Source organism: Felis catus, chromosome X (assembly GCF_018350175.1).
Source record: "Felis catus isolate Fca126 chromosome X, F.catus_Fca126_mat1.0, whole genome shotgun sequence".
Classification (NCBI taxonomy): Eukaryota; Metazoa; Chordata; class Mammalia; order Carnivora; family Felidae; genus Felis; species Felis catus.
The window spans coordinates 10,461,758-10,489,398 of record NC_058386.1 but is presented as its reverse complement, the minus strand read 5'-3'; the positions used below and the strand labels follow the sequence as shown (position 1 = coordinate 10,489,398).

The window sequence follows — 27,641 nt, the reverse complement described above, 5'->3', positions numbered from 1 at the left end:
CCCTCCCCGGACCGGCCGCGCGCACAGTCCCTGTCTGCCGCCCGCTTGGGGGCTCCGCAGCTGCTTCCACCAGTCCGGCCGCCCGGCCGTCTCGTCACCCGCTGCTTTGTTCCCCAACTCTCGTTTCAGTATTTCTCGTCTTTGTTTAAGCAACACCATTCAATCAAAGGACCTTTTCCTTCCTTCAAACGAATCAGATCTGCAGCTGCCTTTTGCTCCTTGTTAAAGAGCTTTACCATCAGCTCCTTCTATTTCTGTTTGAAGACTGAAGACATCGGGTCAGGTTTAGTTCCTCCTTGGTTGTCACATGTCAGTACTGTGCTCGGTCAGGCAGCCCCGGATCCCTTTAAGTCACGGTGTTAAACTGAATTACTCTCCCTTCCCACCCGCCGGTCTTCACACGCGTGAAGATCTGTTCCCTGGCCCATTTTTTGCTTCCCAGCTCTAGACCCCTTGACCAACTAATCCCCGAATATTCTGCTGAAAAAAGGTTATAGAAAAGCTGTAGTTTTTTAAAAACCTCTACAAGTATCAAAACCATACACCATGTAAATACCTACACGCATATATATGTATTATGGGCTGAACTGTGTCCCCCTCAAAATTCGTATGTTGCAGCCTCAGTCCCTCAGAAGGAGACCGTATTTGGAGACGGGGCCCTGTAAGAGGCGATCAAGTTAAAACGAGCCCGTTAGGGTGGGCCCTAAATCCAATCTGACTGGTGTCCTTGTAAGAGGAGGAAACTTGCACAGAGACACATGGGGGGTGTGGGGGGAAAGAGTACTGCACACAGGGTAAGGTTATCTGCAAGCCACGGAGACACTAGGAGAAACTAAACCTACCAACACCTTGATCGTGGACTTTAGCCCCCAGAACTGTGAGAAAAATTCCCACTGTTTAGGTCACCCAGAATGCATTTCGTTATGGCAGCCCCAGCAAACAAATAATATGCTTTCCTCACATACTAAATAGCTTGATACCCAAGAAACTGACACGTGCCGCCTCCAAGGACAGGAACTGGGTGGCAAGGTTAGAGATCTCTGTCCCTTATGCCTTGTGATTTTGAAACCCTTATGCCTTATGATTCTGAAACATGTGACTCATCTATTCAAAAAATGAACAAGGGGTGCCTGGCGGGCTCAGTCGGTAGAGCATGCGACTCTTGATCTTGGGGTTATAAGTTCAAGCCCCACGTTGGGAGTAGAGACTACTTAAAAATAAAATCTTTTAAAAAAGGAACAAAAAACTTACTCCTAATACCCAATGTTGAACAAGTGATATTGATAGATACTAGGTATCAATAGAGAATGGTTTCTGTACAGCTGATAAATGAGGTGGGTTGTAGTATAATGGAAATATATCCACATATACTGAGAGAAAACAGCAAATCACAAGACAATGGGTACACTTTTAACTGAAAAAAAAAAAAAGCAAATCCCCCAGAGAAAAAAAAGGAAGAATGTATCATAGGCACTAATTTATTAATGGTGGATTCCTTAGTTTTTTAATGGAGGGTTAGTTTTGGGAGGGGAGAATGTTTTTTAAGAGGTTTTTTGTTTTTTTTTTTTAATGTTTATTTTTGAGACAGAATGGGAGCAAGGGAGGGACAGAGAGGGAGACACAGAATCCGAAGCAGGCTTCAGGCTGTGAGCTGTCAGCACAGAGCCCAACGTGGGGTTCAAACTCATGAACCAGGAGTTCGTGACCGGAGCCCAAATCAGGGCGCTTAACCAACTAGGCCACCCGACTAGGCCACCCAGGCACCCGGGGCGGCGGGGGGAGGGAATGCATTTTTTATAGATTGAAAAAAAACTACAACTCTGTCTAACCTGAGAACATTATCCCCCCAAACTCAACGTGTTAAAATGTTTTGCTTAGAGCCAGTTTGTTAGGAAATTAGACTTTCAAAAGCTTAGCTTACTGAATGATGATGGTAACGCTTTTTCAGTGGCTCCCAATGAGTAGCGCACGACAGCCCTGCCCAGGCAGGTCCCCTGATGACCCCCAGCAGGTGGAGTTGGCCTCCGGAGGACGGCAGAGGCACAAACGGCGCAGCATGTGAACTTTATCCACGGAAGACTGCGAGCCGCTCGATCAGTAAGTCCGAGGATGAAAATATCTCCTTGAGAGCAAATCCCTGCACAACGTTCAATGATGGAGAAGGCACTAAATACGCGACCAAACAAAAGATGTCTTCATTTACCCTCACACAAAGGACAAACAAGCCTTAGGATTTCCTCCAAGAGTGACAAAGTGCGCTTCTGTGTTGGGGTGGGGTTGGGGGCACACATGTGGCACGCAAATGACGAGTGGTTGGTTACCAGCGAGCCCGACTGTGATGTGGAGAAGCAACATGTGAAACACTTAACCATTACTGCGCTAGATGTTAACTGACTTGGATTTAAATAAAATTTAAAAAATAATAAAAATATGAACACCTCAGTGATTTTAAAGAGAATGAAGAAGTCATGAAATAACTGCAACACAAATGCATTTGATTTTCATCTTTAATACTGAACATTATTGCTTTAGGGAATATTTCTCCCTCAACCAGGAATTGACTGCTAATTACATAAAATATACACATAAAAAAGTAGTTCTCCATTTTCCCAGGGGAAAAAAAAAAACACCAGTAACTTCTAGAATATTCAAGTGTTTTGTTTTAATCATAATTAAAGTCTCGATCATTTCATTTATTAGCTCTGTAACTTACGTATTTAAATTAAACGTTATTAGACAACCATTACCAATTACAAGTGTAAGGTGCCACTACTGAGTAAATTGATTCTTCCAGGAGTGGATGGATCGATCCCTCCTCCCACCCACTAACGAGGCAGCAACATGGTTAGTTTAATTTTGTAAGTGGATGGTCCGTTGCTGCAAACGCTAATTCTCGTCCCCAGCCCGTGTTTTCATGTACGTGCGGGAGTTGGTTACACCGCACGGGCGACCTCCCGAACGATCAACAGCAGGACGAGCTAGGCTTGGGCTTGCGGTGCAGACTGACGGTGTCGGTCTGGATCAGGTGGTCTGACCTATCCTCGGTAGCAAGCACTCTTCGAACTGCTTCCTCAAAGGCTGCCGCGACATTCGTGGCATCTTTTGCACTTGTTTCAAAGTAAGGATAGTCGCCGTTGTCCTTGCACCAGGCTTGGGCTTCCTCGGTGGACACCTGCCGTTCGCTTATGTCAATCTTGTTACCCAAAATCACAAAAGGAAAGCTTTCGGGCTCTTTCACGTCTGCGTAGTAGATGAATTCTTTCTTCCAGTTACTCAAGTTCTGGAAGCTTTGAGAATCATCGACACTAAAAGTGAGCAGGCAACAGTCAGAACCTCGGTAAAACGGCGTCCTCAGGCTTCTGAATCGCTCTTGACCGGCCGTGTCCCAAATCTGCATGGTAACAAAATGTCCATCCACCTCCAAATCTTTATTTAAAAATTCCACGCCTATTGTATGGAAGAGCTGGGTATCAAATTTATTGGTCACATATCTGTTCATCAGAGAGCTCTTCCCAACTCCACCATCTCCAAGGAGAATCACTTTAAAAAGCGACGATTTTCCTGCCATTATGACTCTCAAGATCTTTGACTTTAGAACCCTGTAAAATAAAAAGGCACCATTACATTCCTTCCGACCCGCACGTTGCCACGCACGAGCGGACAGATGTCCGCGCGAGGGAAACAGAACGCAGAGTCCCCACTCCTTTCTGCACAGAAAGTCATCGGGTAGCAAGAGCGGTCACGTACTGAGCGCTCAAGCGTGTACCAGGCACAGCCCTACCGCCGCTCCCTATGGCGGTGAGGCCTCGTTCTTCCCCGCCCTCTCAGGTCGCAGCTGACCGAGGCGGGCACTCGAAGCCAACGGCCACCCCGAAGACCTTGCTCTCAACCACTCCCCTCTCCTCACTTCAAGCCCTGCCACCGCGTGTTAGATGCAGGAGGAGACCGAAGCAGGCAGGTGTCCGTGACAACTTCCAAGGGCCCTCTGCTGGCACAGTGACGGTTTTGCCGATGGCTTTCGTCTTGTGCCAGGGGTTTCCTCAATGACCTCCCCTTTCTCTCTTCCAATGCTATCACCATAGAAGCCGGTAACCAGGAAACCAGAGACAGAAGCGGACTGATCTGGCTGTGAACAAAAATAAGCCATCGACCGAGTAAATGGACTCCATTCTCTTCGTTAGGAACGCTATTTGGAGTTTGCTAACATTAATGTCAGCAGGAATGTTTTTTTTAAGTTTTTTATTTTGAGAGAGACAGAGACAGTGTAAGTGGGGGAAGGGCAGAGAGAGAGGGAGAAAGAGAGAATCCCAAGCAGGCTCCTTGTTGCCAGCCAAGAGCCTGACGCAGGGCTCGAACTCACGAAACTGTGAGTCTAAGATCATGACCTGACCCAAAACCAAGAGTTGGACGCTTAACTGACTGAGCCACTCAGGCACCCCAGCAGCAATGGAATTTTTTTTGGAGAGAGAGAGAGAGAGAGAGAAGGCGTAAGTGAGCAAGAGGCAGAGAAAAAGGGAGAGGGAGAGAGAGAGAATCCCACGAAGGGCAGAGAGAGAAAGAGAGACAGGGGAAGGGAGGGAGAGAGAGACAGGGCGAGAGAGAGACAGCGGGGCTCGAGCTCACCCAATGTGGGACTCGAACGCATGAACCGTGAGATCATGACCTGAGCCAAAGTCAGATGTTCAATGAGTGAGCCACCCAGGCGCCCTGGAATTTTTTAACTTTTTTTATTTATTTGTTTTGAGAGAGAGGGAGAGAAAGAACGAGCTAGGGAGAGGGAGAATCCAATGCAGGCTCCACGCTGTCAACACGGAGAGTGACACAGGGCTCGATCCCATGAACCAGGAGTTCATGACCTGAGTTGAAATCAAGAGTCAGACGCTTATATGCTAACTAATTTGGATATAAATTAAAAAAATAAAAGAAATACATAAAAAAAGAGACACTTAACCAACTGAGGCACCCAGGCGCCCGCAGCAATAGAATTTTTAATAGCATATCGTCATCTAGCACATTCTGCCCACAAGACTCATTTGGGCAGTTCCAACTCCTAATAAATGTGAGCCTGGGCTGCCACTCATGTGTTCTGAGAGGGAATGGAATAAACCTTAAACAAAAATGTGGTGCTCTGCACACCCTTCTGGGGAAGCCCAGGTTCAGGACTAAAGCTCTCCCAGCAGCCTGTGTGGGGTGGGATTTCAGATGCCCATTTACAGATGGCTACTTTTAAAAAATTTTTTTTTAACATTTATTCATTTTTTGAGAGACAGAGTGTGACACAGAGTATGAGCGGGAGACGGGAAGAAAGAGAGGGAGACACAGAATCCGAAGCAGGCTCCAGGCTCTGAGCTGTCAGCAGAGCCCGACGAGGGGCCCGAACTCACGAACCGTGAGATCGTGACCTGAGCCGAAGTCGGACGCTCAACTGACTGAGCCACCCAGGCGCCCCTACAGATGGCTACTTTTGTTTTTTTTTGTTTTTTTTTAATTTTTTTTTTCAACGTTTATTTATTTTTGGGACAGAGAGAGACAGAGCATGAACGGGGGAGGGGCAGAGAGAGAGGGAGACACAGAATCAGAAACAGGCTCCAGGCTCCGAGCCATCAGCCCAGAGCCCGACGCGGGGCTCGAACTCACGGACCGCGAGATGGTGACCCGGGCCGAAGTCGGACGCTTAACCGACTGCGCCACCCAGGCGCCCCCAGATGGCTACTTTTAAGTGCTGCCAGAAGCACTGTTCCTATTAAGGGCTGTTTTCATTCTTTATTATGGAAAATTTCAAACATACACAAAATTTCTGAATGAGAATATAAATGAAACTCTGTGGATCCTAAACCTAGCTTCACCAATTATCAACTTATGGCAAATACTGTTTCTTCCAAAACTCCCCATTCTCCCTTCTCCCCAGTGATTTTAAATCAAATTACATCATTTAATCTGTAAATATTTTACTATTATATAGATTTTAAGCATATATATATATATTTTTAATGTTTATTTCTTTTTGAGAGAGAGAGATAGAGAACAAGCAGGGGAGGGGTAGAGAGAGGGGGGACAGAGGACCAGAAGCAGGCTCTGTGCTGACAGCAGCAAGCCAGATGCAGGGCTCGAACTCACGAACCGCGAGATCATGACCTGAGCCGGAGTCTGATGCTCAACCAACCGAGCCACCCAGGTGCCCCGTGGCTTTTAAGTATATTAAAATTTGTAAAAGAAGACCACCTATGAAGCAGCACTAACAAATCTTCTTCCATCTGCACCATCCAGTATGGCAGCCACTAGCCACATGTGGCCACTGAGCACTTGCCGTGTGGCTGAAAGGAATGAGGAACTGAATTTTAATTTTTTTTAATTTTTTATTAAAAAAATTTTTTTATTTGTTTATTTTTGGAGGAGGGAGAGGGAGAGAGGGAGAGGGGGAGGGGAGGGAGAGGAGGGAGGGGGGAGAGGGGGAGGGGAGAGGGGGAAAGGGGGGAGAGAGGAGGAGAGGGGGAGAGGGATGGGGAGGGGGGAGAAGGGGAGAGGGACGGGGGAGGGGGAGAGAGGGAGAGGGAGAGAGGGAGAGGGAGAGGGGAGGAGAGGGGAGGAGAGGGGGGAGAGGGAGAGGGGGGAGGGGAGAGGGGGAGAGAGGGAGACCAAATCTAAAGCAGGCTCCAGGCTCTGAGCCGTCAGCACAGAGCCCAACATGGGGCTCAAACTCACGAACCGTGAGATCACGAACTGAACCGAAGTCACACGCCCAACCGACTGAGCCACCGAGGTGCCCCGAATTTTAATTTTTTTTTTAAATTGTAACTGATTTGAATAGCCACATTTAAAGACACAATGACTGTAGTGACCAGTACAGTTCTGGAGCAAAAATGGTCACTAACATGAAAGTGCATGCTGGGAATCCCTCAATGGGAAGGTAATGAAGACATGAACAATAATGGTTAAACTGACTAGGATGAATCTGCAAAATCAGTGCAGTAAACATTATCTGGCTACCTCCTGGTTATGTGCAAATGTGAGCCGGTATTATGAAATTAAACGCTTCCTGTAATGTGTAAGAATTCTGCGCTCCCAACTACATGTTACACGATTCTGGTAAAACCTGTAGCAACCTGTCCCTCTTACTGGTTCTTTTACATTTCTACTAATTACCACTACAACTGATACAATTTAAGCCGGCTAACAAAACTGTGAGGCAATCGAAGCACATACCTCTTGGAGACGTTTTTGACTTCAAAGTATCACTCTGCTCAAAGCTCAAACTAGGTTGGTGTTAGAGGGGAAACTGAGACAGTCTCAAGGCCCGCCGCCCACCCCCCCACGGGGTGTCGGGGACATGTGTCGGGGACACATGTATAAATCGGTCCCTTGGCTTAATTCTTTGCAATCCTGCCTAAACAGTTTCGATTTATAGAAAAAAGCCTAACAAAACCAAAAATGCACACCAGCTATTCTGACATGGGGAAAGCGTTGGGCTAATGCTCCATCCTTAACGTTCCTCGGTGGTTCTCCAGACATTCGGATCGGAGTCCAACTTCTAAGACAAGACACCTAGCCTGGCTCCCCATCTTTGGCTTCAGTCATCTGGAAACGCACGGTCGGGTGGAACTGAAATTCCATTCCACTCGCTCGGCTCCCAGGCTCTCCCTTGCCTCTCGCCCCGGCTCACGCTGCTTCCTCTGCTGGTGACCCTGCCCCACTTCACCCCAACCACCTCGGAACCACGCGGCACCGCCACCACCTACACTGGGAACCTTCCCCGGAGGCCCCCATCCCGACCGAGGTTGTTCCTTTCACAAGATTTCCAAGATACGTGAACACAAAAGTCCCATGCTGTGGTATGAGGACGTAAGAGATGTGCGTGATTCCCAAAGACCATTCATCCCAGTATTCGAGTAAGTCTCCAATTATTTTACCAGACACAAAGTTTTACCGCACGGCATTCATTGAGTTGTTAGGATCTCCACATCGAATTATAAACCAGACGGTGCAATCTAACAACCTCCACCCCGGTGACCGGTTGCACGTATCTACCAAATTAAGCCTTAGAAATTCCTTGCGATTTGCCATTTATCATTTTATCAGGATACTCTGACACAGTTCTTTTCTTTTTTCGTAATAATGTAGGATCTCCTAGTTTGTGCCATTACTCTGATTAAACAAATTTGGGGGATGCTGGACCCACGCACCAGGAAGGAGGGTACGATTCTGTACATTTCCCACGTATGATTTGGGGCCTCCCGGACATCCTATTTGCAAGTATGCTGGCATTCGCTAAAACAACTAAGCTATATACAACCATTTCTGATTCTCATGGTACAGTTGTCTACAGGCATACACGTGATACAGATAATTATATAAACTATCTTCTTTCCCACTGAATCGAACAAAAGCTAGCTTCAGACAAGCTACACAAGAACATAACCATAATTGGCTTACAGACCCTAAAAATGTCCCTTTTCTTTTCCAAAAATAGTAAAATGCTTTGAAACTTCAGTAGAAGCTGAATGAATAAAGGTATACTGTTATGTTATTTTCAGAACTCACCTGAAAACGTAATGTGAAGTCTTTTATACGTCCCAGTTTGGAATGACTGCCCCAGGGCAATAATAATAATCCTCACCAAGGTTAAAACATGACTTTAACAATTCAGCTAAATTCGATAAAGAAACCTGAATAAGAAAGCATATTACATAGGTCATAAATGTTACCTTAATTGTTCAGTTCAAGCAGCATCATTATCTGCAAAGAAAAAATTAGGAAGCTCACCTTAGCAATGCACTTTCAATTTGCTCTCATAGTTTTAAGAGTAAAAACAAAAACTAAAATGTAAATAAATATCTGGCTGTATTAGCAGCTAGATTCTTCGTTTAAAAGGAAGACCAGCAGTGGGGTGCCTGGGTGGCTCAGTCGATTAGGCGTCTGACTTCGGCTCAGGTCATGATCTCACGGCTTGTGAGTTCGAGCCCCGTGTCGGGCTCTGTGCTGACAGCTCGGAGCCTGGAGCCTGCTTCAGATTCTGTGTCTCTCCCTCTCTCTCTACCCCTCCCGGCTCGCACTGTCTCTCTCTCTCCAAAATAAATAAACATAAAAAGAATTTTTTAAAGAGCCTACATCTAACTAAAATAAAATAAAATATAAAATAAAATAAAAGGAAAACCACACCTGAAAGCTGTCCATGACCTTTCTCAGCCTAAAAAAAAAAATCCTAGAATCAATATTACACTTTAATCATCATTCTTTCAAGAAGTTTTTTGCCTACCCACCCTTCTTTTCAACGTTTCACACTCAGACAACTATAAAATTTTATTAGGATGAAAATGTAAAATATTTCACTCATTCTTCAAAACTTGCCCACATTTTGAGGGGCCTAGAATATAACCCTATTTCAAAGAATTAAATAAACTGAGCACAAACAAGGGGGAAAAAAAAGGGTCTTGAGGGGGAGGCGCACCAATGCGACACAGGCAATGCTGGGCTAAGGCTAAGGCAGCGCATTGTCCAGAAGCTTCTGGACAGCCAAGGCAGAGGGGAAAACTTTCCCGCAACAGAATCTAGCCCACCGTCAGAACGGAGAACAGTTCCTGGCACAGAGGCCAAGGGTACACACCCCGGGCCAAGCTACATGCCCTCCTGAAGCTCACAGGACAATGGCCACAACAGTACCCACCTCCTAGGACCGTTGGGAAGAGTCACTGGGACATGGACAAGGGAAAGGCGTTTCACCAAAGTGCCAGGCTCATGATAGGAGCGCAGGAAGTTTCTGTGGAACAAACACAAGAAGAAGTCTTCACAGGCGGTTTTAAGGAAAGGCTGGTTTCTTTCACGACCATCTCTCACATCAAATTGCACTAAGAGCCCCGGGCAGAACAAATAAAGAGGATTATGCAGGCAAACACGAGGAAGCCCTAGAGACCAAATTCAATGTGAAGGTTTCGGAGTGACGGCCTGCCTATGCGAAGCTGGGCTAGCGCACCAGCCTCTCTTGATCTAAACCAAAAGTTTTACACCCCCCACACACATCTTTTTTAAGCACAGGGCATCTCTGTGGAACTTACAGACAGCAGCTCGTAACTTATAAATGCCATCGACAAATAAATGAGAGTCTACAAAATGCTGACATCTGGGGTTCAAGATACGATAACGACAGCAACAACAAGCACAACAGCTAACACGGACGAAGCCCGTAAGCCATTTACTCCGCTTCACGGCATCCATTCTCAAGTGTCTCCCTACGCCTACATCACAGAATAGGACACGGACTCAGAGAGGTCTGCGACCTTGCTCGAGGTCACACAGGTAGGAAAAGGCGGGGAGGGAGATGTCAAGGCAGCTGACTTACTCACCCCTTAGGTACAGCTGCCTTTGCAGTTATTTGCGAAGGTTTCCTGTTAGCTGTTGGAATGTTAGCTGCAGGTGGAATGAAAATAAGCAGCTGCAGAGCTAAGGGTCTTTCACCTGTTTGCTTTATTTCAACAGCTGCACAAAAACAAGTTAACCTGGGCGCGGCGGGGGGGGGGGGGGGGGGGTTGTCAGTCGGTTGAGCGTCCCTCTTGATTTTGGCTCAGGTCATGATCTCATGGGGTTCATGGGATCGAGCCCCGTGTCGGGTTCCGGGCTGACGGCGTGGAGCCCGCTTGGGATTCTCTCCCGCCCTCTCCGCCCCTCCCCCGCCCCCACACGTGCACACTCTCAAAATAAATAAACCTTAGAACAAAACAGGTTAACCTGACAGACTAGGAGTATTCAATCCATTAGCATGTGATATAAATAAAGCGCATCTAACCGTGGCTAAGTTTTAACAGCGTTTCAGTAGTTTAATCATGTTTTGAATGACATGTCTGCAGAACTCTGAAGCATCTCCCCAGAAGTTCCATGGAACGAGCGGGAAAGCAGTTTTTCAGCGAGCACTTAGTGGGGCCTCCCGCGTGCCAGACACTGAGGATGGGGCCATACCTAGTCACTGCCTTGTGCAACCTGGGGTTGGGGGAAGTGACAGCCGGCACGCAAACCCGTATGCGTTACAACGTGGCAAGACCCACAAATGAAAGGTACGTGGTAGACAGTGCAACTGTTCCTCCTCAACCAAAAACCGAAGCACAGCTTAGACAGCGTGGGGGGTTCTGCCCAGAGTCCCCCTCGGTGAGGGGCACACGCCGTGTGCACACCCGTGGCTCCCTCAGGCCCAGGCCCCACGTGTGACATGTCAGGGGGCCACACGTGATCCCGGGCGCCGGGGGACTTCATTTCCGTACACCACCATTCTGTGATGCCGCCAGCTGCGTCGCCCGCTGCTCAGTGACTCAAGGCCAGAGGGAAACTGGTGTGTTCAAGTGCGTTAGAGCCTCCCCGCCAGTTTCCAGGGTGAGCTCTTCCCGAGCCACGCCTCAGTGATCGTTTTGGCCACATGCTGGTCCTCAGAGCGCAGCCTCACCACGCTCTGATTCTGCCGCAGGGGGATCTGATCCAGGGTAAGTGGGTCTGATCACAGGCTAAGCTCAGCAGCAGGAGGAGAAAACTTCAGAAAGGTGGACGGGGCCACGGGGCCGAGGCAGCCTGGCCCAGCGGCTTCAGGCAGGGCCTGGGAAGGGTTTCTGCCGCCACCCTCACGACGACGACAGCACCGAGACGGCTCCGGCAGCGGGCCACCTGATGGGACATGGAGTCCACAAAGGTAAGTGGCTGAGGGGAGGGGAAGAGGACGGCCTCGGGTAGAGCTTCAGTGGATGCCCTTAGATCCCTCGACTACCGATGGCACCGGCCGGCTCTGGGACTGCAAACTGGCTTTCGTGCCTTGCGGGGGATCCTGTAGCAAAACGTTCACACCGAGGCTTTGCGCCTCACCTCGCTCCCTCTGAACTCTTCCTCTTGCTCCTTAAGTCGTGCTCACCCCTGTAGATGCAGCTCATCCCCCACCGAAGCCGCCTCCCCCCACATTCCTAAGACCCTGCACAAACCTCCAAGTGCAGAGGTAACGATGCTGAGATCGCCATGCCCACATGCCTAATAAAAAGGAATCACACTCTCTAAAACGGTTCGGTTTTGTGGAAACGCATTATACCATCATAAAAATGCCCATACTTTCCCCCGAGTTATCAATTTTCTCAACTATAGCAAAAAATATATCCCTATACTCTTCTCAAATCATCTCAAAAAGAAAAAAAAACTTGCAAAAATGTGAACGGTACGGCAAATGCCGATGCCCTAAACGCCTAACTGGGGGTGTCCTGCAGCCCCGAGGAAGCACGGGGACGCGGGACGGTTAGAAACGGGCTACTGCCGAGAGAGAAAATAGCACGCGCACCGCCATCACACCATATAGAAGCTTACAGTTTATATGAAAGTCTGCAAGAAACCCAGACCATCAATACTGAGTTCAAGCTTCAAAGTTTCGATTTGATTGCAAAGTCACTTTTTTTTATCAAAAGTATCTTTTTAAAGCTTCATTTTCCCTTAAAGCCTAACCTTGACTGTATGCTGCAATTAAAATGAAACGGAAATCATTTTCTTTTAAATTTTCTTCAAATACTGCTATCCACCAGACCTCAAGTACAATGGCTTCCTAAATTTTTCTGTAATTCAGGTTATATTAAAAAATAACTCGATGACACAAAAAAAAGGAAAAAAGATAAGCTGAACTTCACCAAAATTAAACTTTTTAATTTTTTTTTTAAAGCAGGCTTTATGACCAGCGTGGAGCCCAAAACAGGGCTTGAACTCATGACCATGAGATCAAGACCTGAACTGACATCATGAGTCAGGCACTTAACTGACTGAGCCACCCAGGCACCCCTCAAAATTTAACATTTTTGTGCTTCAAAGGACACTATCCAGAAAGTGAAGACAACCCACAGAATGGGAGAAAACATTTGCAAACCACGTACCTTATAAGAGACTTGTATCCGGAATATATAAAGAACTCTTACAACTCATCAATAAAAAAAAAAAAAAAAAAAAAATTTTTTTAAATGGGCAAAAAACGGACAACATCATTAGCCGGTAGGGAAATGCCAATCAAAACTACAATGAGACATCACTTCATACCACCAGGATGGCCACAATGAAAGAGACAGACAATAACAAGTGTTGAGGAGGAAGATGTGGAGGAACTGGAACCCTCATACACGGCTGGTGGGAACGTAAAATGGTGCAATAATGGAAAACAGACCAGCAGTTCCTCAAAAAGTTAAACATAAAGTGGGGCGCCTGGGTGGCTCAGTCAGTTGAGCATCCGACTTCGGTTCGGGTCATGATCTAGTAGTTCAAGAGTTCGAGCCCCACCTCCGGCTCTGTGCGGACAGCTCGGAGCCTGGAGCCTGCTTCAGGGTCTGTGTCTCCCTCTCTCTCTGCCCCTCCCCTGGTCGTGAAATGAAAACATAGTCCACACCAAGACCTGTACATGAAGGTTCACAGCAACATTATTCATAATAGCCAAAAAGTGGAAACCATTCAAATGGCCCTCAACTGAATGGATAATCAAGTGTGGTGTATCCATACAATGGAAGATTAACCAGCCATAAAAATGAAGTACTGATACAGACAACAATGTGGATGAACCTCAAAAACATTCCAATAAGTGAAAGAAGCCAGACACAAAAGGCCTCGTATTACATGATTCCATTTATATGTCATGTTCACAATAGGTAAATCCATGGACAGAAAGCAGATTCGTGGTTCCAGGAAATGGGAGTGGAGAGGTAAATAGGGAGTGACTGCTAATGGTACGGGGATTCTTTTTTTTTTTGGGGGGGGGTGGATATCCCGGAATTAGTGGTGAGAGCTGCACAAGTTTGTGAATATACTAAAAGCCAATGAATTGTATACATTAAAAGGGTAAATTGTATGCTATGTGAGTTATATCTAAAGAATAGTTAACTAGAATTTAAATGAGAATTTGGAAGAAAAAAAAAACTATAGTATGCATATGGCCTAAGAATTAGCAATAAGACCCTAAAATCAGATTTATGCAAAGCCACAAAGGATCTCTTTGTCCCTTCAGCAGTGTCCTTTTAAAGAAACCAGTTATGCACACAATAGGTCCCTTAGGGCTACAATACCATGTACTGGCACAAACACACTTGTATACAGCACACATTACTCTGAATGGGAAAATGGAGAAGTAGGTCATGGCAGGAAAGAAAATGAACCATGTTTTTGGAAGAGCCCTCAAAACTAAAGGTAAAAAGAGAGCTTTGCATGTCAACCCTTTTCTTTTTACAACACGATTTTTCCCATCTTTCTGCTGTGTACTTTCTTATCTTAACTATCAGTTGTTTATTAAGGGCAGTTTATCGGCAGTACCATTTTCGCTGGCCTGTCCCAACCCCTTGCTGGTTTCCGAAGCCATATACTACAATAAGGGGGGGGGGGGGGGTGAGGGTCAGATCCAAGCCCGGAGAATATCTAAATCTCCACTAGGAATGCCTGCAGGGATTAAAGGCAGACATGTTTTTTATTGTTTGTAGATCTAACTGCTTCCATTCTAAACAGATAACTAACCCCATTTATTTCCTCATTATTATTATTAAATAAAGGTCTTGAGCATGGCATCCACAGTGCCATCCAACCTCATTTACAAGCATGTCCCAGTTATATCCCTACAAGTCACTGTCCCCACACCCTTCAGAGGCATTTGCAGTTTACCTTGCCTGGGAGTTCCCTCCCTACACCTACAGAGCTATGAAAATCCTGGTCACGCAAAGGCTTCGTTCAGATCACCTCACCCAAAAAGCCCGCTGTGGCCCCAAAAGCCTAATGGTTCTCTTCGCCATCCCCACCGGATTACAGCTTTCACTCACACCCTAACCACTGTCAGTCTCAAATCTGTCTCTTTCCTAACTACAAACTCAACTCCCTGGGAAGGACACACAACACCTAATTCCATCCATTCATTTGTCCTTTCTTGGTTCTGCAACATCTCGTACAAAACTTTACATGGGGTGAGGTAGCAAATAAAGGCAAAATCGAGAACAAAGAGTAAATTACTTCCTCCTTTATTCTCGTTATTCTATTCTTATTCTTCTAATCGTACTTTCCACACTTAACAACTCTTTGTTTCTCTATTCAATCAGTTCTTCCCCCATTCTATTTTTGAAGTCTGTTACATTGTGTGGGAAGGGACCAAAAAATTGATTCTTACTTGCAAGTCTAACAAAAACGCCGCTTTAAAGTAAGTACTTCTGACTGCAACAGGGAGCTGGTGAACATTAAAAAACAACGTTCCTCTAATAAGCGGCCAAAAGGAGAGTAGGCTGAGTTTGTGAACTGCTCTTCTCAAAATTTCAGATTTGGAACACATAACACATACTTTGTAACCCCTTGACTACTTCTCACTTCCAAACACTCAAATTGAATTTATCACTCTTGGTTTAAATTTAGGAACATTTTTTCCCCTCAAACTCACACATTCCTTTTGCATTTACCCTGAATGTCCTACTTAGACACATACCACTTACTCTGAGGCTGAAAGGAACTTAACCCAGGAAACAAAAGCACGGATGATCCCTGAATGATGTCTATTGTCGCTTAGAGCTGTGTTCATTTCCTTGTGGTTTAATATCGGTGTGTCTCACTTAACAGCCTAATTAATCAGTTCCACTCTGTTCCCAGTCTTCCTGGGTTGTCTTGCTGAAATGCATGAGCAAGAAGCAAGCCAAGGAAGTCTCTAAGTCTAATGGGTGTTCTAGCTCTACAGCAACAGGTCGAGACACACGCACGCACGAACGCACACACACACAGAAGAATTAAGCAAAATACCATAGGAAGAGACCAACTTGGAGGCATAACTTGCCAACTGAAATAAATTACCTAGCCGACCACTGAGCCCAGAGAAAGTGAGAAGGAAAAAACTGTAAACCAAACTACACTATCACGATGCCAGAGCAGCACACCCTGTTCAAAGAACTCGTTTCAATAAGCACTCTTTTTTGAAGATAAGTCCTCTAATTAAACTTCTAAGAAACATATACTCACAATTTTGTTTACAACAAGGCACCCCTGTAGTTAGCTATACAAACTAATCATTAACAGTGGTGGAGAGAGAGCGAGTGGAGGGGAAAGCGAGGTTAAGGAACAAGTCTTCTTAAACCATCCTGAGAACACACAGCACCGCGGTCGGACGTAACTTTCTGCAACGGGAATATTCTAGAAGTGCACCATCTAATCTGTTGATCATCAAGCACACGTGGCTACTGACCGCTTGAAATGGGACTGGTCTGAGGAACTGAACTTGTCATTTTATTTCATTTTAATTGGTTTAAATTTAAATTGCTACATGAGTATTGGACAGTGTGGGTACAGAGTGCTTACTTGGGAGCCCATGAAGGAGCTGCAGGGGGAAAACGCACCTCCTAGAATGACACGTGAAAACAAGGATGAATGTGTGGACGCAAGCGTGTGCTTCAGCTTTTCTCCGGAAAGAGTACAAAGGGTTTCATCTGATTGTTAAAGGATCTGGAACGATCAATACATGTCCAGATCATTTGTGTGCGCTTTTACATTATATATATACATATATATGCATATGTATGTATCTCTCAGTATGTATATGTACCTATCTATAGATATATTAACACATTTTTTCAGGTAAACTCTACCCTCAGTGTGGGGCTCAAACTCACAACCCTGAGATCAAGAGTCACATGCTCTACTGACTGAGCCAGCCAGACACCCCCACATCATTTGTATATCATGTGTGATCCATTTGTGTAACTCCTAACACCCTCCAGACTTTCGTCTTTACTTGGCATCACCATTTCCCCATGCTCCCCCTCACCTGTGAGACTTTATTAATATTACACTTTGACCATGAACTGTGGCAGTTCAGTGAACAGATTTACTCATGGGAAACTGTTAATCCTGGAAGTGAGGATTCTGTTTTGTTCTGTTCTGTTTAATGAGGTCCTGAAAAGGAACACGCGTAAATCAACCTGTAATAAGACACTGACCTGTGAAAGGCACTTAAAGTGCTTAATAATAAAGAAAAGAGTAGGGATAGTTGAAGGTTGCACTGTGAGGGGCAGAATTCAAAGACAAAGGAATGGATAAAGGGCACAAGATAGAAATACTGGAAATTCTGGCTAGGTATTTCCGGAAGGAGACTGCATTGTGAAAGAAATGAACTTCAATATGCATGTTAGAAAAATGCATTAAAGCAACAAAACACAAATTAAATGTGATCTGCAACGATCTGCTGTAACTGAAGAGAACACTGACTGCCTCCTCAAGTCAGATAAGAAACCAGGGGTCTGTAATTTGGAGCAGAAAAGGGTAAGGGCCGGAGAACTCGCCTAGAAGCCCAGGGAAGAGTGAGTACACAAACAATGCCCACAAGACGTGAAGCCACAGCAAAGTAAAACTTCTTGGCTGTTAAGAAATTAAGTAAGAGGAACGGGGATTTCCCAAGATGTATTTCAAGAGGACAGCTATATGTCTAGCATGTAGGACTCAACTAGACCAGGGGCTCCCATTCTGCGGGGGAGTTGGCACCAGGTCAAAAGCAGAAGAAACGGAAGAGCACTGCAGGCGGCTTTCGGGAAAGTTCACTTCATCCCACTTCTCCATCAATCATGCCCCAGTTTGCCCCAACCAAGGTACTGAAGCGGACTTGGCTTACGAAAAGGCTCCCGAGCCCAAACTTACTCTGCCATCAGTATGTTTCACCTCTACACCTGACCGCCCCTCTACTCCTCTCTCCCCACACAGGCTGCCAACTTCTCCATCCCCATGAGTGGCAGCAGAAGTGACCAGAGGCCTCCTAAATGCCAGTCCAAGGGCTTCTCCTCAGTCGTCATCCAAACGCCCTAAGGTACATGCAGCCCTACAGCAAAGAGAAAAGTGCTTCTCTTAGGACTTGGCTATGCACGCTTCCAGAAAACACCTTCACAGTTGACCAGTGTTCCCACAGGAAGCCCACCTAGTAAGCAGTGAATTCTCTCAGATGTAGCCACTTGTCTGGATGTACGTGACATAAAATCTCAAAGGGTACTCAAGACTTTGTTTTTAAACAAATAAGGGACCATAGGCCCAACTGGGAAAGGGTCTTAGGAAGTATCACACCTCTCTCTAGCTGGAGGCATAGGTGGGACCCGCAAGTGTTAACCAGGACTCCATTACTGCCTCTGTTAAGGTCTACACAGCCTGGCAGTGACCTTGAAAATACTTCCTAGTTAATGGTCCATAAAACGCCCCTTAGCTTTCTGCAACTTAGATGGCTCCCTCTTCCAACAAGCTCTTAAAGCAGGTATGTGGCAAGGCGGAAGCCCCTACCTCTTCCCAAACCACTTCTTGCCGTTATAAAACCCAGTGATTCCTGAAGTCCCCCTCCTCAGGACAAGAATTCCAACCCCTTTTATAGTATGTTCGCCTGGTACGCTGATGGCAGTTCAAATTCAACATCTACAAAACCAAGCGAGTTATATCCCCCACTTCGAAAAATCTCTTTCTTCTTTTGTCTTCTCCGTTCACCCACACAAGAAAGCGTCTACTTCCTCCCCACCTACCGCCATTGTCTTGTTTGCTCAAATAACAAATGCTACGACCATAGTATCATTCGCCACCACTATTTACTGAGTATCTACTAGGTACCTGGCATACAGCACCTTCAAATCACCTGCAAGTTGATTTTTTTATATCAATGTTTTATGTATCGATAAACACAAGTTCACAAAGATTAAGTAACCTCCCCCAGTCTACTTGAACGGGGCGGGTCTACCACATGTTCCCTTCACTCCCACCGAATGACAGAAAACATCTAAAAAACATACTAATCCAAAAAGACAAGAGGGTACAACTGTAGACGAGAGCAATGAAATTGGGGTAGGAAGCAAATGTTCCAGTAAATGACAAACTGAAGAGGCAAGGAACCCTAACTGTGGGAGAAGCATCTAGCAATGAGAAAGCCCATTCCTGGGGCGGACTCCAAGAGGCACAGGCCGGAGAGAAGCACGCCGGCACTTGTGGACGCTTACCGAGACAGGCTGGCCGGGCTGGAAGCACAAGGGTTTGTCCTGAAAGGCCGCAGAGCCCACGGTCACCCGCTCCACACCTGGCGGTTCCCTTCTCCACTAAAGAAGCATGTGCAGCAGAAGATGGGGATAAAGGCATAGGGACAGGGGAAGGAGGGTCAAGGGACAGTCCGCATGGCAACAGGGGCAGGGCAGGCTCTTCTCAATTTCTGCAGGAACCACCGAAGAGCTGAGTGTCTGCAAGGCACCACGCAGGCCGGCGCCCGAGGGGGTTCACGGTTTTCACGTTAGATCGGACATTCCGGTCGAGGACGCTGCTAGCTTTGCAAAGCTGGGTTTTCCAGGGCTGGTGTGATAAAAATCAAGTACTGCTCAAATATTAATGTGGAACAGGGTATGAGGGTGGCAGCTGTTTGCTCCAAAACAACAACTTAGGAAACCTCACTTAAGAATACTAGTACTCAGGGGCGCCTGGGCGGCTCAGGTCATAATCTTGCAGTTTGTGAGTTCGAGCCCTGCGTCGGGCTCTGTGCTGACCGCTCGGAGCCTGGAGGCTGCTTCAGATTCTGTCTCTCCCTCTCTCTCTGCCCCTCCCCCACTTGCTATCTGTCTCTCTCGCAAAAATAAATTAACATTTAAAAATTGAAATGAGAGGGGCGCCTGGGTGGCTCAGTCGGTTGAGCGTCTGACTTCGGCTCAGGTCATGATCTCACGGTCCGTGAGTTCCAGCCCCGCGTCGGGCTCTGTGCTGATGGCTCAGAGCCTGGAGCCTGTTTCGGATTCTGTGTCTGCCTCTCTCTGACCCTCCCCCGTTCATACTCTGTCTCTCTCTGTCTCAAAAATACATACAAAACGTTAAAAAAAATTTTTTTTAATTGAAATGAGCATACTAGAACTCATTCCAGATGTTCTGCATTCACCAACGTGTGGTCCTCAAGCAGTTCTTCCACTGTTCTGTTCTGACTTCCGACTAAACCAAGTAGGTATTTTCCAGTATGTCCATCCCATCACAGCGCTGATGAAATACACACGTGTGAAACTGCACAGACCATAGCAGCCGCCTAGCTGCACACGGCGGCCCAATGAGTTCTGACTTTCCTGAGCCTGTTACGTCATTTCAACACTCCTCTAAGTGTTCTACACAGCGAGTTCTGGAAAGAAATCTGTAAGGCTTTTTCCAGGCTTCTCGAACACTGATGATGCAACCACTCTTCCGAAAACTACGTTCTGAAAACCAGCTTGGACTCTGTACCCAAAAACCGGGTCCAATTCACAAGAACTTGGAATTAAGACAGTTTAGTTTACATTGAACCGCCAATTCAGTTTGTTGGCTCACACTGCTCCGCCGTCCCCCACACCTGGATAATGAATGTGGCCATGGAATGAAGACGTCAAGTTGTTCCACGCCGATTCTCCGGCCGTGGCCAAACAACAGCATGGACTCGTAAGGCACCGGGCCTTAGACGAAAGTGGCGTCTGTGTCCAGACTCGCCACCCTGAAACGAGCTGGCTTCGGTGAGGCCGGGATGTGAAACCTCGACTGCCTGTTTCATTTCTATCTTTCTTTCAAAATACGAAGCCATGTGTCTCGCGCGGTCACCTTACTTACGCCCATTTACTTCTGGCTGTCCTCTCTATGTTCACCACAGGCAACAGGATTCTAAACCCTGAGTCCGCCGTGGTCACAAATTAACAAACAGTAACGGAAGAATACAGCATGTGGACATACCCAGAGTTCAACTTTCACAACCGTACCATATCAAGATTCACTTTGGGAACCAGATTTCTCTGCCCCCCCCCCCCGCCCCGCCCCCCGCAGGCCTCACCTCTCCCAGCAGGAGGCAGCCAGGCCTCCCCCACCTACTTACACAGCCGGGAGTCCCAGGCCCCCCTCCCTCAGGCATCCTGACCTTACATCTGCATCACAGCTTTCCAAACTCCCGGAGGCGGAGGCGTTTTATGACTTCACACCCCACCCCCCAAATCCCCGAATAAATGTTCTCTCTTGATGACCTACTTAGTCACAAGCCCTGTTTTCCGGCCCTCGGTTTTGACTAACCAATTTATTACCTAGTTAGCTTTCAAGTGAGACGCGTTTCCCAAACACATGCACACTTCTATTTGCCTGATTTCCTCCGGCTGCTCAACTAGCAAATTGCCTGAAGCAGAACTACTTGGAAGCCAATCATTTGATGTCTCCACTCGGGTGTCATATAATCTCACAGAGGTTATAAAGCACAACCATCTCATTTTACGAAGAAAGAAATGGGTGACCTAGCTTGGGCAGAGCGGCAGGCCAACTACAGATGGAGCAAGACTCGTCGGAGGCCGAATGGATGTTCTTCCTGCACCGATTCCTCTTGACCCTTCCCAGAATAAGACCCCTGCGATCAGGAAAGAACGCGGATCCCGGTGTTAGAGCCCGTGTGATAGGAATCACTTTGAGGTGAACACTTCAGCATCCCCTCTGCCCCACTGGAGACAACTCCTGTTAAGAGGCAGAGAAATATACTAACAAAGAACACACTGTCCAGCAGCACGGAGTCAAAAGCAAAGCTATGCACAAAAGACACATGCTGACTGCATGAATAACACTTTCACAGTGATTCCGAAAAGGAGAGCCCAGCCTGTGTGACTCCTCCTCTCAATCACTTACCCCCAAAGTTCACCCAGTAGTTACATCCACCACCAAAATGAAGAGGTATATACTGAAGGGCCCGGTCTTAGACGGGTGTGGTGAAAATGGCTGGAAGACACCAGAAAGAAAACGATGCAAAAGCCATTTTAAAAAATGTCATCATTCCTTTCTTGATTTCAACGATAAAAACGCACGTATAACTGTTGTCTACTAAGGCTAAAATCTACGGCAGAATTTTATGCCCAACAAGAATGGCTTCTCGATTGGATTCTTGTAAATATTCACACGCGGTCAACCTAAAAACCTATCAAAAACGCATCAACTCTTCCCCATTTCATGTAGGTCCACCCCACGATAAATGCCCTTCAGGTACCTGTGTGTGGGTGTGTAGCTATTTTGTTTGGTTTTTTTTTTTGACACCTAGCCCCACCCTCAGGAGCCCAGGCAATAAATTTTGTTCTAGGACAAAGTGAGAACCTGCTCTTACGCTTGTGATTAGACTGTAAGCTTCGCTGAGTTGGGCACTGCCTACTGCCCTTCATATCACCAGCACATCCGTATCAGTGCCCGACAGATTGCCCATAAACAGACTGTTCACTGACAATTGCAGTAATACGGAAACCAAACCCCTCAGTCTGTTTCAACAGCTCTGAATTGTTCTCAAGTCCTTTTTGACACTTCTGCCTTAAAAAGAAAAGATTCTGCTATCAGAAATTATTTGCTCACAGGGCGCCTGGGTAGCTCAATCAGTTAAGTGTCGGACTCTTGTTATCAGCTCAGGTCATGATCTCACGGTTATGAGATAGAGCCCTGTGTAAGATACAACATGGAGCCTGCTTGTGACTCTCTCTTCCTCCCCTCCCCCGCTTGCATTCCCACTCTCTCTCTTTCAACATAAATAAATAAACGTTTAAAAAAAAGGGGGTGGGGGTTGGGGCACTTGGGTGGCTCAGTGGGTTAAGCGTCTCACTCTTGGTTTCGCACTCAGGTTTGTGAGTTTGAGCCCCACATTGGGCTCCGTGATGACAGTGAGAAGCCTGCTTGGGATTCTCTCTCTCTCTCTCTCTCTCTCTCTCTCTCAAAAATAAACTAAAAAAAAAAAAAAAAAAAGAATATTTTTAAAAAGGGGGAGGGGGGCACTGGGTGGCTCAGTTGGTCAACCGTTCGATTTCAGCTCAGGTCATGATCTCACGGTTCGTAGGTTCGAGCCCTGCTTTGCCAGCTTCCAATTCTGTGTCTCCCTCTCTCTGCCCCTCCCCCACTCATGTGGGTGCACGCTCTCTCCCCCGCCTCTAAATAAGTAAACATTAAAAAAATCTTTTAAAAAAGAAATTATTTGCTCACTCCTTAATCTTTCAAATGAATGAATAAGCCTCTTGGTCAAGGGACATCTCTCCAAGTTCTCAAACCTTCCCTACTGCTCTTTCTTAAAATGACGAGGAGGTATCCTCAATAGGAAAATGACACTGCACTGGAAGAACTACAGAAGCGCTGGAACCTGAGCCCCAGGGTTACACAGACTGCTGCAAAGCAGGGTTTCTCGCCCCTAGCACTAGTGACATTTGGGGCCAGACCACTGTGTCGCCGAGGGCTGTGCTACGCCCTGCAGGACACTGGGCAGCACCCGGGCCTGTACCCACTAGATGCCAGCCTCTCTCCCTCTCGGGGGTCAACCAAAAATGCCTCCAGGCACCGTCAAATGTCCCCTGGGGTTAGAACTCACTTATGGCTGGCTTTGGATCTTGCCCTGCCCTCTCACTACCTGCGTGACCCGGGGAAACAGACCTAACCCTCCTCCACCTCCCAGCAAATTCATCAGTAAAATGGAGCTGACACCACAGAAACGTTGGGAGAATGAAATAAAATGAAGGACGAACACGATTTATACGCACATAACATTCAGTGCCAGAGAGACTGCCCGAGCAATGGTAAGAAATGAGGGGAGGCTAAAAATCAGCTTCTAGAACCAAAGGAACTTGGCCTCAGGCCTCCAGCGTACTGTAGCCCCCATGGGAGGAGTGGCGGGGTTAGGAAGAAACGGAAGAGACAATCGAGGATGGAAAAGAGGAAGGGCACTAAACTATTTCCCCAACTTCCAAGGGAGTCGAGGCCAACGACGCTCTTAGCTTTTCTCTGGTCTACTCTCTCTGACCTCACAAACGACAAACCCCAAATATCCCCAAATCAGAACACTCTCCAAAATAAGTCACCAAGCCAGAAAGTGTTTCGTATAAAGAAAGAGGCATTTACTTCGGTGTCTGCACAGAAATACTGAAAGCACCCAGCGTCTTCGCTTTGGGAATCTACAGACCATAGGGAGAGTTACAGACAAGTCGCGATGATCAATTTCAACAGAAGCTTCTGAAAGAGAAACTACGCACACCCTTCTTAAAAGTCCCCGATTGAACAGTTCTCCGTTTCCTTCATCTCTACAGTTTGGCTCCACGGAACAGTTTTTGAGATCACAGAGAAGTTAGGGATTTTCCATCACGACGGGACCAGAGACAGACAAACGTGTGAAAAGTTTCTTTTATTTGAAAAAAAGCAATCAAATGCTACTGATTTTTCCCGGGTCGCTGAAATATTATATAAAGAGCCCGTGGTCACATGACATTTTGGAAACTAGCAGAAAAGTCATTCCTCAAAGGAACCGTGGTCACGGGATGTATCGTCACTTAAAAGGAAAAACAACAACAAAAAGGCGACTAATACCTCCCCAACGATTTGGCCGGCGCTTTAAATTCTCATCTCGCCTCTCCACATACAAGGTTGGAAGAAAGGAACACGATTCTGAAACCTTAGCTTGGCGTCGCCATCAGATAACGCCCCAAACTGCCTCCAGCCCCTAGAAGTGGCTTTATAAACACTGCAAAGCCCTCACCGGACTGGTCTTAACAGGGCAAATGTTCACCGAGGCAGCATGGCAGAGGTCGCCAAATCAAAACGCGCGAGCGCCTTTGCTTCGTCTACATTAATCCTTCGGGGGTACGGTTTGGTCTTGCGTGGCCTGGGGTGTGTGCACGGGTGTCCCCGAAGGGTCGGGGGAAAGGCTGGCGTTCTGTTGTATGTCCCCAGAGGACTGGGCGTATTTCTCCGCGCGCGCGCGTCTCCCCACGGGTTGTGTGTGCGCCCGTCTCCCCCCCCCCCCACCCCGGCCCCGGGTACGTGTGTACGTGTCTCTCTCCCTGGCTGTTTGGGTCTGTGTGCGCCCCGGGTGTTTGTGGATCGCTCTTGCCCCGGGTGTGTGTGCGTGTGTCCCCGTGCGTCTTCCAGATGTTTGCGCGTCTCTCCGTGGGTCCCCGCGCGCTAGGGTGTGTGTCCCTCTCCCCGGGTCGTGTGGGTGTGGGAACTCGTCTTTTCTCCTGCGTCAGTCCACTAGGAGCCAGGAGGCAAAAAGCCGTCCCCGTCCCGGGACCGACGCCCGCCCCGCGGCTCCGCTCAGCTCGCGCCCCAGCTGCCCGAGGGCCAGGCCGCACTCGGGGCGCACGGGCCCCCCCCCCGCCCCGGACCCTGACGCGGGCGCCCCCGGCCCCCGGCCCCCGCCCCGAGGGGCGTCCGCGCTCCGCTCACCTCGTGGCCACGCAGAGGACGCCCGGGAGCTCGCGGCCGGCCCGTCCAGATGCAACGAGGAGGGAAAGTCGGGGACGGGCGGGCAGGAGGCGGTGGCGCTGCCCGGGTCCGACTCCGGCGGCTCACGTCCAGCACCAAGGGAACAACATGGCGGCGGGCCGGGGCGGGGCCCGGGGAGGCGGGGCCTCGAGGCCGCGGTACGCCCCGCCCTCACCTTCGCTCCCCGACCGCCTGTCCCCTGGCTCAACCGTGGTTTCCCCCGCCCCCCCTCCGGGATCCGCCGCTCCTCGTGTGCTCGGCTGCGTTCCAGCGAGAGAGGGCACGGAATCCTAGTTATCTTTAGAAGTTTACTAACGTGGGCATAAACAGATCGCATCAGCACAATCGGGCTTTTGTGATTACCGTAAGAAAACGAGTGTGCAAACGGCTGGATGGAAAATGGAAACAGCTGTGATATTGTGGCCTAACAGGCATCGTTAAAATTAAATTTAAAACTTCTCCGTAATCTTGTTAAAATGCTGCCTCTGTTAGCTCTAAATATAAAGCAGCAGTGGGCAAAGGCTGTATTGGAAAAGCTTCTTCTCAGTTCCTCACTTTATATATGGAGTTGAGTGCATCGCTCTTATGATACATGTCCCTGGAGACCCGAGGGACCTTTCAGTGACCTCTCAATATATTTCGTGGGGTGGATTTAGTTTGTTTATATCGCAAGAGAAGGGCCTCACTTTTATGATTTGCTGGGCCCACGATCATGAAATAACCTCTGCCTTTTTAGGGAGTCACTTCCAGGTAAACGATCTAATGTAGTCTTTTCATTCAGCAGTAGAAAAAGTATATTTAGGAGAGTTTCTTGCAAGTATAAAACACAATTTTAGAATACCTGTGAAAATGTAATAAAGATTGAGTTCTAGATTGAGCTTAGATGAATTTTTCTTTTATTAAAAAAATCTATTTGGGGCACCTGGTTGGCTCAGTTGGTTGAGCATCCCAACTCTTGATTTCAGCTCAGGTCATGATACGAGGGTCATGGGATTGAGCTTCATGGTGAGCATGGGGCCTACTTAAGATTCTCTCCCTCTCTCTCTCTCTCTCTCTCTCTCTCTCTCTCTCTCTCTCTCTCTCCCCTGCCCTTCTCGCCTGCTAGCGTGCTCTCTCTCAAATAAAATTTTTTTTTTAATTTTTTTTTTCAACGTTTATTTATTTTTGGGACAGAGAGAGGCAGAGCATGAACGGGGGAGGGGCAGAGAGAGAGGGAGACACAGAATCGGAAACAGGCTCCAGGCTCCGAGCCGTCAGCCCAGAGCCTGACGCGGGGCTCGAACTCACGGACCGCGAGATCGTGACCTGGCTGAAGTCGGACGCTTAACCGACTGCGCCACCCAGGCGCCCCTCAAATAAAAATTTTTTAAAAATCTATTTTTATCCATGCAGAATTTTTCCCCAAGGAAATATGAGCAAAGGTTTATAAAATACAAATCTGTTGAAAGTAGGTAGTGGAAAGAGATATTCATTATCTTATTTTAAACACAAAATAATGAAAACTACAAAAAGGGGCACCTGGGTGGTTCAGTTGGTTGAGCATCCGACTTTGGCTCAGGTCGCAATCTCACGGTTATGTGTCCAACTTTGGCTCAGGTCATGAATCTCGAAGTCCGTGAGCTCCAGCCCCGCATCGGGCTCTGTGCTGATGGCTCGGAGCCTGGAACCTGCTTTGGATTCTGTGTCTCCCTCTCTCTCTGCCCCCCCACCCCCCAGCTTGTTCTCTCTCAAAAAATAAATCAGTAAACATTTAAAAAATAAATAAAGTAAGCCTTGGGAAATCCAAGAGTTTTCAAAAAAAAAAAAGTTCTAAGAAGGTTCTACAAGTTATTCATACGCTGTTCCAAAATGTAAGCAAGGCAGAGTGTAGCTTATACTCAGCACCTGAAGAATGAGTTACTTTTTCTGACACTAGACAACTGACACTTAAGAATATTCATGCATTCTTGGGCACCAGGGTGGCTCAGTCAGTTGAGCGTCCAACTTTGGCTCAGGTCTTGATCTCAGGAGTTCGAGCCCCACAGCAGGCTTGCTGCTGTACAGAGCCCACTTCAGATCCTCTGCTCTGTCCCCCCACCCCACTCATGCTCTCTCTCTCTCAAAAACTAAACATTAAAAAAAATACTCATATTCTGGTCTCTCCCACCATTCATTTCTTTACCTAATTGATTGACAGTGCAACAGTAGGGTGGGTCAAAAGATTTTTCCCTGAAGGGCAAGTTTGGGGGATTTTTGCTGTTGGATGTGTGTGGTTGGCAAGCTGACACAAGTTAGATACGTGGTCTCTCTCTCTCCTGTTCCATGAACTTATTTACTGATGAAAAACATTTAAAACCTGACCTCATTGGGGGCGCCTGGATGGCTCGGTCGGTTGAGCGTCTGGCTTCAGCTCAGGTCATGATCTCACGGTTTGTGAGTTTGAGCCCTGCTTCGGGCTC

The 27,641-nt window shown here is 47.3% G+C and overlaps 1 protein-coding gene across 12 annotated transcripts; it reads right to left on the bottom strand.

The window, feature by feature from the left end:
- Positions 1-2,489: 2,489 nt before the first annotated feature.
- Positions 2,490-25,333, bottom strand: RAB9A (RAB9A, member RAS oncogene family). 12 transcript variants are annotated; one of them, XM_045051345.1, is made up of 6 exons: positions 25,165-25,333; positions 21,613-21,702; positions 9,662-9,754; positions 9,157-9,184; positions 8,703-8,733; positions 2,490-3,599 (listed from the first exon to the last, which is right to left on the bottom strand). In XM_045051345.1, the coding sequence occupies exon 6, from the start codon at positions 3,566-3,568 to the stop codon at positions 2,963-2,965; it is 606 nt and encodes a 201-aa protein (XP_044907280.1). In that variant the 5' UTR covers positions 3,569-3,599; positions 8,703-8,733; positions 9,157-9,184; positions 9,662-9,754; positions 21,613-21,702; positions 25,165-25,333; the 3' UTR covers positions 2,490-2,962. The 12 variants fall into 12 exon arrangements, with proteins under 12 accessions (XP_044907280.1, XP_044907278.1, XP_044907279.1 ...); XM_045051343.1 differs by lacking the exon at positions 8,703-8,733 and adding an exon at positions 8,539-8,663 and having other exon boundaries at positions 25,165-25,332; XM_045051344.1 differs by lacking the exon at positions 9,157-9,184.
- Positions 25,334-27,641: the final 2,308 nt, after the last annotated feature.